This window comes from Spermophilus citellus (genome assembly GCF_964194105.1).
Source record: "Spermophilus citellus genome assembly, chromosome: 15".
NCBI lineage: Eukaryota > Metazoa > Chordata > Mammalia > Rodentia > Sciuridae > Spermophilus > Spermophilus citellus.
In genome coordinates, this window is record NC_138195.1 from 67949239 (window position 1) to 67958631 (window position 9393).

Sequence of the window (9393 nt, forward strand, 5' to 3'; positions counted from 1 at the left end):
CCCCAGCCCTATTTTTATTTTAGTTAGAGACAGGGGCTCCCTGAGTAGCTTAATGCCTCGCAGTTGATGAGGCTGGCTCTGAACTTGTGATCCTCCTGCCTCAGCCTCCCCAGTTGCTAGGATTACAAGCATACGCTCCTGTGCCCAGCCTGGTTTGGTCACATTTCTAACAGAATACTTTTGTCTCCTCTCCCAAAACCCACCTACCACATACCTTGCTGACATACAACAAAATTAAGCCTGGCTTGGACCAGAGTTGAGAGGATTCAGTGGGACAAAGTTGAAACAATTCAGTGGAATGATAATGGAGGCCCAGATGCTCTGCCCAAGGCCCCATGGCTAGTTTCTGGTAGAGATTCGACCAGAATGCATTTCATCTACACTTGCGGGTAAAATTGTATCTTCAGTAAAATCCATCCTTTAATCAGGGACACAGTTTTACATACAGTTGTTTTCATTGTGGGGCATTCTATACCATAGTCAATTCTTTTTATATGATTGCCAAACATAAATTTGTTTTCTGGCCATGTCTATGTATTTCTCAGGATCTTAGGGTTTGTATTTGAGAATTTTCTTAATTATTCCGAAGGGATCTTTAACTGAAGATCCTTAACCCTTTTCCTCAGTTGGGCTATTTTCCTCCTGATCCCAACATGTGCAAGGTCCTGCCGACACCCATCCCTATCAGTCCATCCCCACAGCCCTCACTGTACCCTGCACAGTCCCACTGCCACACACACACACCCATGTACACACATTCACATAGCACACGTGTATACACCCAGCCTGGCTCCACAATCTCACCACCTTCCTACCTGTAATAGAGGCTGTTGACAGGCACCTGGCTGGGGAAGCCCAGCATACCGCACACCACCCTGCTGTTGTTCATGGTCCAGCTCTGGTCACACACCTGCCGCCAGTGGCCCTCGTACCGTACTTCCACGGCTCCCTCAGTCACCGGGCTGTGCCTCTTGGCACTAGCGAGGATGGGCTTGAGCCGCACCTCCTCCAGCCGCTGGCCCTGCAGTGTGCATAGTCACCATGAGATGGGCCCCGGATTCCTGGGCCTCCTGCTGGGCTGCTGCAGGTCTTCCCTCAGGGGAGCCAGGCTTAGAGCTCTTACAGGACCATCCCCCATGTCCCTTATAGGTCAGGCCTGGAAACCGAGGCTCAGAGGGTGGGAGGTATTCGCTGACGGCCACATAGTGAGTAGGAGCAGAACCTCAGTTTCACTAGGCCCTTTTCCGCCTTTCCAATTCGTTAAATTGGAGAGACCAGGTGGATGTGCCCTCCCTGGCAGCAGGCCAGGAGCCCTTGGGGATTGGGAGGCTTCTGCTGGGCATGGAGGGGCCTTCTTCATGCTACCCTAGGAAGAGCTGAGATGGGCACAGCACAGCTGCTTAAACTGGCAGGATCCTTTGGCCCACAAGTCCCACCACCCAAGCCCTGGGGTGACTTGGACCAGTGCAGAGCCCCCTAACCCCATTGTAGTCTAGCTGCCCTCAGGCAGAGGCTGCCTGGCAGCAGATGGTGGGGCCAGAGCCCTGCCCTGCCCTGTTGTTTGGCTTGGGTTGTTTTTAGCTCACGGTTGTTTTTGCTGGGAAGAGGCAGCAATTGTGGCCAGGCCTTGTGGGTGAAACAGCCCCTCGCTCCCCTGCACCTCCCTCATGGGGAGCAGCTTCTGGGAATCCCAGCAGGCCTGGCCTCTGATCCCCAGGCTGCCCTGCATCAAACTGGGCACCTGCTATGGGTCAGAGCCTCAGGGACACTGTTCAGCCCACTTCTGCCCCATCTCTTTCTCCTCCTCCAGGCTCATCTTTCAGACGGCTCTCCATCTTGGATCCAGCCCTCAGCTCAGGCCCTGAAGAGCCTCCTTACCTGGGGCCCAAGGGCATTGGAGACCCTCTCAGAGAAGTAGCCTCGCTGGCGCTGGGGGTGGCATACCACCCCGACATCTTCTGAATGGCTGCAGTCACTGACACCCCAGCCATTAGATGCACACTGGTCCAGGGAGTTCTCAGTTCCCATACAGCGCACATTGTCCAGCCAGATCGGGCCTATGGGGAAGGGGAGGGGCAAAGTTCACGGATAGACTCAGAGAGGTTGGTCACAGCTCTGTTTCCTACATGGGATCCACACTTATCAAGTCTCCTCTTCCAAACCCTGAGAGAAAAGTGTGGGGAGAAGGGCTGGGGATATAGCTCAGTGGTGGAGCTATTGCCTAGCATGCATGAGGCCCTGGGTTCTATCTGAAAAGAAAAATGGGGGAGCAGGGCAGCTGGCTTTCCTTTGGTCTTAGTATCAACAGCTCTGCCTACTGCCTTCTCTTGGTGTCAGACCCATAGAATCTCTTTTTGGAAACTGGCAAGTAGTCTAGTAACTAGGCCGACTTGTTCACTCCTCATCCATCCAGTCATCCATTCAATAGTGTTTGCTAAGCACCCCTGTGTGCCAGTCACCACATTCAAGGAACTGAGAGCTCAGTGATGGTGACAGTGGCACCTTATCACAAGGGGGAATGCCAGGGTCATCTGCAGCTGGGACATTCAGGTCATGACTCACAGAGGAGGCCATTTGAGCTGAGCATTAAAGGATAGGGTGACACCAGGTACATCAGTGAGTGCAGCCCCTGTGAGACACCTGCTACGATATCCTTGTCATCCTGTGGGGCAGCGCCATCACTTACCCTCCCCTTGGCCATATTTGGCACTGTGGGCCCAGGTCAAGGCAGACTCAAAGCCCAGCTGGCGGCAGGCCACTGTGGCCTCCTGAAGCGCAAAGTCATCATCACACACGGTGCCCCACTGGCCCTGGTGCAGCACCTCCAGGCGGCCCTCCTCTGGCCTGCTCCCTGGGCCCACCAGCCGGAGCTTCTTGGTGCCCAGTGACTGTGGCCTGCAGGGAGGGGTCTGGCCTAACAGCAGCAACAGCAGAAACAGGGATATGGTGGCTGGTGGGGACCACATCCTGGTGACGTCAGGGTACCTAGGGGATGAGTAAACAATGATCACCAATTCCACCCCAAACCCTGGGCCTCTTCAGCATTGGTAGCAGGTAGAGAAGGGGCTTTGCCTTGGAGTGGTGGGGATGCCCTCAGGGCAATAATGTCTACCCTTTGATGTTCACAGCATCCGGATCAAAGGTATCAAATGCCACCTTCCCCACAGAAGGGGAATGTTGGGGAGGAAAGGGTTATTAGAGGAGTCAAGTTCTCCCCCACTTTGCAGTGTGGCTTGGCCAAGTCTCTTAAACTGTTTAGGCCCTGATTTTTTATTTTCTAAACTGAGGAGATTGAGCCAAATATTGTCTGCTCTCTCCTGCAGCATGGATAGCCTGTGACACCCATCAGTCACAGCTCCAGCTCCATCCAGGTGTATCATTCCTTCATCCATGCCACAAACACTCTTGGAGTGCTTCAGGCCAGTTATTAGGCCAATACTGAGACAAAGAAATGAAGACATGAAATACCCTGCTGAACCTCTCCATGCAGAGAAGAGGAATCAGGGGTCAGAGGAGTAAGAGATCTCCCAGGTGGGAAAAAGGGCATTCCAGGTAGAAAGAACAGGATGAGTAAAGGAGGGAAGAAGAAAAGAGGTGAATTCATGCAAGAGCAGGGAGTGCCCGTCTTTTCCCCAGACTCTACAGTGTTGTGGGCTTGGAGGGGCAAGGAAGGAGGGGCAGGCCAGGTCCAGATGCTCAAGGGCCTCATGGACCATGCACAGGGTTTGTGCTTCATCCTTTGGGGCAGCGCCATCACTGTAGGAAACGAGGGGCCAGATGAGGATTTAGGAAGGGAACATCAGAGAGAGGGCCCTTGTGTCCATGAGGCTGGAATGAGATGCTATTTGAGTCCTCAGAGTGAATGAGCTGGGTCCTGGGACCAGAGGAGAGAACAGGGCAAACAGGAGAGTCATGACTTTTAGAGCTGCCAGAGACTCCCAGAGCCACCAGTGCTGCCACTCCTCCACCCTAGGTTTTATGCTGATGAAGAGCTGAGGCCCATCAGGAAGAGAGGCTGGAGAGGCTGGTCCCTGGCTCTCTGCCCAGTACTTGTGTCTTAGAGGTGGTTCTGATGTGATGGCATCTTCCTTGGCACTGCTGTTCTTGGGGATCACGCCGTTCATCTAAGCAGGAAGTGTCTCAGGCCCCTGCCACTCTTGTCACCACAGCTGAGAGTCACTCCTTATTCCTCCATCATTCAATGCAGGACTAGGTGGAGTGGGCTACAAATATACGGGATAAGCTCAGGGAAGGAAGCTTCAGGGGAATAGGGACTTTGTGTTATGTCCCCAGAGCCCAGAATAGTGCCAGGTACATAGGTGACACTCAAAACTAATTGTAGTTGCATGGATGGGAGGTAACATGTCACAGGATAAGTGGGTCGATTTCTCATGCCTCTGAAAAATAGGGATAATAACATTACCTGCCACATTGGATTTTTGTGAAGATTAATGAATAAAGACTTGAAGCCCTCTGAAGAGCAGTGGACTACAATTACCAGCTACTTTAATAGCTACAACAGAACCTTTGGTCTCCATCTTTGGAATCTCATCCCATCTTTGTACAAAGAAGGAAATGAAGGCCACGTCTTCTGTCAACTGCAACATTCTCTGGAACATTCTCTGCAATATTCTCCAGGTTTGCCCCTGTCCCCTCCAAGCTCAGTACTGGCCAGATCTTCCTCCCTCCACCCTGGGGGGCAGCTGCCTCCCTCCTCTCACCACAGTAGCCTCTTCCCACTGTCCCCTCCTGCACGTCCTCTTCCAGACTTAAACACTGTTTTCTTCATGTCGCTCTCCACACAGGAACCCTGGAGGCTCTCCACTGGCGATCACCTCCAGCTTCCCTTCTCTGCTTTCCCCGCTCTCTGCTTCCCTGATGAGGAGGTAGATGCCAGAGACTGAGCCACTCTACAGTCACTACAGGAGTGACACTCTCCAAATGACAAGAGAGGATGGGTTAGGACCCTCATCTGTTAGGACACACTGGGTCTGGGCTGACAGATGACCTTGCCTCTCTCACTACCCCCAGGAATCAGGATGCTCCTGACTCTGCCACCGAACTGCTGTGTATTCTGTTTTCTTCTGAGTCTCTGCTGCAACATCTCTAAAATAAGGGGGTAGTACTAGGGGGAGACATGCTTTGATGGGGTCTAGGGTATCCTGGGCAGATCTGTTGTTTGGGCTGTGGCTAAAGTCCCTACAGCACAGAGGACATCTTATCAGAGGCTGTGGACAGTCCAGGTCACCAGGACTGCTTCAGGACTCTGGATTCTGGCCAGGGCAGCTCCCTTCCCTGCAAGCTGCAAGAAAGTGAATGGGTACCAGTATGAGCTAGAGTCAGCTACAGGGACAGCTTCTCCTCTCAGCTGTCCCATCTACTACAGCATCCCTATAGCTTTTGCTCCCACCAAACTTATCTTCTCACCCTTCCCAGGATATAACCTCCAGCTCTCAGCTGACACATAGCTCCTTCTATTTGGAGTGCACTTTCCCTCTCTCAGATTGTCAAACTCCCACACACCTTCAACACCAGGCTCAAATGCTATTCCCTCCATTAAGCCTTCTCACCCCCCAGCTTCCTAGCACTTGGTGAGTTTGCTCTGTGACTCCCCAAGTAATCTCCACATATCTGTTTCCCCAGCTCTGAGCACACAGCAGAGGAGTAGGCTGAGAATTAGCCCTTAGAAAGGGAGGCAGCCTCAACAGTGGTTCTCTTCCCAAGTGAAGGAGCAGGGGACAAAGGAGAGGAAGGAAGGTGAGGGAGAAAGGAGAGGAAGAAGGGAGGGAAGGATAATAATAATAATAATAATACATTTATTGTATATGCCTCTCCATTTTACAGATAAGTAGTTGAGGCTCAGAGAAGTGAAATAACTTGCCCAGCCAGGATTTAAACCCAGCAGCCTGGCTAGAAGTCAGGGCTCTGAAAACCAACAAAGAGATGGATGTTGGAGGAGGAGGTGGAAGAGGGCAGGCAGGCATGAAGCTGAATGAAATTACACCCTGCTGCTGGTTGATTTATGACCCAGGCCATGATGTGAGGGCACTGGGGAGGGTGCCAGCACTGAGTGCCACCAAGTGAGAGATCCAGGACCCTGCCAGCTCAAGGCAAAGAGGCACCTGCTCCAGGTGCTGCCAGGGCATGCTGGCACCTGGTCTCACCTTGCCCAGGTAGAGAAAGCTGGAAGAGGGCAAATGCCCAAGGGGATGCAGGAGAGCAGGAGGGTGCTGTCCTAGGAACACCAGTTTTGGAATGCCTCCCAGTCCCTTCTCTGTGGCTCTCTATGGTGGGGCTTTCCCTCTGGATCCTATACCCTTCCTGGGAATCCATCTCTGTGGGCCTGAAGTAGTACCAGCAAATGAGCCCTGAATTTCCCCTGCAGCCCTGGGAAAGAGGGGTTGAAGTCTTCTGACCCTTCTTCCATTCCTTGTCCCCTCTCACCTCCCAGCATAGTCAACCTGTAGTTGCAGGGCACAGTTCTGCCTCTTAGTCTCCCAAGTCACAACAGTGACATCTGAACTCACCTTGCCCATCTGAACCCCCTTCGGTGAAAAGGCAGAGGAAGTGTTACACACCTCGGGTTCAAAAGCTAGACACTAGACACGCAGGCACCCCAGGGGCCAGGCGCACCACCCACGCGGGCCTTGAGCCAACCTCCCCAAGTTGGTCACTTGTCCAACTGGAAGAAGGCTGTGAGAGACTGGGGACGAGGCAGACAGTCCGACGGACTGGGGACCACCAGCCCCCCAGAGGCCTGCAGAATCAGGATAGACAGAAGGATGGACAGACAGCACAGCAAGAGGCAGACCCCGGGGCTGGGGGCCAGGCCAGCGCGAGCTCACCAGCTGGATCGAAGACGGTCAGGGGCTGGGCTGGGCCGGGCGCCGCGACCAGCAGCGAGCGGGCCTCCCGGGCCCTGGGGGCCTTTTATCCGCCGGAGCCTGCAGCCGGCCCCCAGCCCCAGCCGGCCGCGGGGGAGGCCGCAGGCCCCGCCCCGGGCGCCGCGGTGTGCGCCCCGCCCGGCCGGCCCTCTGCCAGGCGCGCGGCTCGGCTCGGCCCAGGCCAGCAAGTCCCGGCTGAGCGCGGGCCGGGCGGTCGCTTCCCCGGGACGCGGGCACGCGCTGCGGCGGGAGGGAAGGGGCGCTCTGGGACCCGGGAGAGGGCGGCGTTGGCGTTGGCTGGAGGAGCCTCAGGGGCCCCTGAGTCCCCCTCCAGGCGCAGTTTCCCAGCTGTCAAACTGGGTGATGGTGCCCACCCGCGAGGCTGCCACCTAAAACCCCAGCACAGTGCCCCTCTCGTGGCAGGTCTGGCTCCAGTGCGCCGGTTAGGACGACGTAGGCGGCCTTGTGCAGGCTCGGTTCAAATGAAGTCGGGCGCTTCCGTGCTCTTTTTCAGTAACAGGTGGCCTCTTCATTGCCCGGTCCCCAGTTTATTGAATATACCAGGGGTGAAGCACTATTGTTTCTGTTGTGCAGCTGGGAACACTGAGCCCCAGGAGACCCGACTTGCTCTCCCAGGCTATAAACAGTAAATGGAAGAACTTGAATCCTCAGTACACCTTAACAAAGCTGAATGATGTGGTCCTGGCCCTATCAGGCTCTTGGAGACGGGTGCAAGAGGAGGGTCGGGTGAGGTGGGGTGGCGGAATGAAACAAATGTAGAAATGGATGAGAGAGGCAGTCCCACCATATGCATGAGCATCTAGGTGCCCAGGTTCTTTCCTATAGTCCTGGTACCCTCAGTGCCTCTGTGACACCATCTGTAAAATGGGTAGAGGTTTGCCACCTCTCAGATTCCTGGCTAGGCCCAAGCAGTCCAGCCTGGTTCCCCCTCTCACCCCCACCTTGCCTGAGTGTCCTTCCAAAGGCTCATTCATCCAGCAGACCTTTATTGATTTTCTCCTATGTGCTAGACAGGGCACTGGAGGGTAGATGCTAGAAGGGGGCTTCCTAGTCTGGTGGGGGGAGGCAGATGTGCAAACAAGTGCTGTTGAAAGACAGAGTGTGATGAGGGCCCTGTGGCCAGGTGGACCTCAGTGATCCCTGGGTGATGGCCAAGTCATGCTCACTCTGCTGCCCGGGCCTGTGGTCCACCCCTGACTGCTCATGTCTAGGATGTCCCCCCAGTGCCCCTGCCCCGCCCCAGCTGGGCCCAAAACATTCCCTGTGATGAATCAACAGGAAAGAATGCTCCCAGCCTTGGGTCAGTGGCAGCAGCAGCAGCCCAGCTCCTCCCCCAGGGACAATGAAGCAGCTGTGGCCTGGGGTGCCAGGTATGCCTCGCTCCCTCCCTGTGCCCAGCCACCTCTAATGTTGAGCCAGGAGCAACACGGAGGTCTGGGAAACGTGGGCTCCGCCTGTTGCCAATCACCCACCCAGGCCCAGTTTCTCAGAACTAAAAATACCCTGGAGCCCAGGGGCTGGAACCAGGGAGAGCCCAGGGAATGAATGGATGCTGCCCGGAAGTCCTTTAACTCATAAGACTGGGCAGAAGCCAGGGCTGTGGAGAGGTGGAGGGGGTTTTTTAAAGGGTTTGCTGTGAGCCCCTTTCCTTGAGAAGCAAGGTCATAGGCCAAGCCCCATGACCGACTAGTGGTGGGATTATTTTCAGTCATCATCTCATCCTTAAATACTGTTGCCGTGATGGTCAAACAGGACAACTCAAATCATCTCAGCTGGCTTTGATTTAATCGAATCCACTGTGTACTCCTTCGTGCCAGTCTGCTCATAGGACCCCAGCATAGCACCCTAGACCCTCTTTTTATATACAGGTCTGTGCCCATATAAATGGGGCCCTTGACCTTCTTATTAACCCTAAACTCAGATTTGCTCACAAGGCCTGGCTCATAGCAAGTGCTTAATCAGCACTCATGGAATGAACAGTCCGGCCGTGCGCCGGTCTCTGAGCTGGTCTTGGGGGAGACACAAACAAGCCAGTTGTAATCATGCTCTGTCCTTGGGGAATTTGCTGAGTAGTAGGGGAGACACACCCACAATCAACCCGCAAAAGAAGGCATCAGTGACATCCTAAGGGCTGGGAGGTGAAGAGTGCTCTCTGTACCCTCTCACTTAACCATCACTTTCACTGCAAATGATGAAATGGGCATAAAGGGATTCAGTCACACAGCTAAAGTCACACAGCTGTTATCTGCAGAGGGTGGTGAGCGGGAAAGTGCAATAGAGGCACGGGTTGCAAGAGGACAGAAGAAGGAAGAGTGGAAAAAGCATCTTGTGCCTGGAAGGATCCATCTGATTCCCAGATAGTCAGGTGACTAGGTGGATGGTAGGAAATAAAGTTCGCTTTCAAAGCTGGTCCCAAGGGACCTTGGCAGTGAGCAGTACTGTCTATCCAGTCCCCAACCCAGGGACAGGAGCTAACATGAATCTCTTG

The 9393-nt window shown here is 54.3% G+C and overlaps 1 protein-coding gene across 4 annotated transcripts in view; it reads right to left on the reverse strand.

Annotated features, from left to right (window-relative positions):
* LOXL4 (lysyl oxidase like 4) overlaps positions 1–7207 on the reverse strand; it is a 110025-nt gene extending 102818 nt beyond the window's left edge. For 2 of the 4 annotated variants that reach the window (XM_081268722.1, XM_081268721.1), the window contains exons 1-4: positions 6846–7207; positions 2687–2985; positions 1879–2057; positions 816–1021 (exon numbers count right to left, since the gene is read on the reverse strand). In XM_081268722.1, coding sequence (XP_081124848.1) covers positions 816–1021; positions 1879–2057; positions 2687–2966 — 665 coding nt within the window. In that variant the 5' untranslated portion in view covers positions 2967–2985; positions 6846–7207. The remainder of the gene's footprint in view (positions 1–815; positions 1022–1878; positions 2058–2686; positions 2986–6845) is intronic. The other 2 variants (XM_081268719.1, XM_081268720.1) reach the window with 2 other exon arrangements.
* Between the last annotated feature and the right edge of the window lie 2186 nt (positions 7208–9393).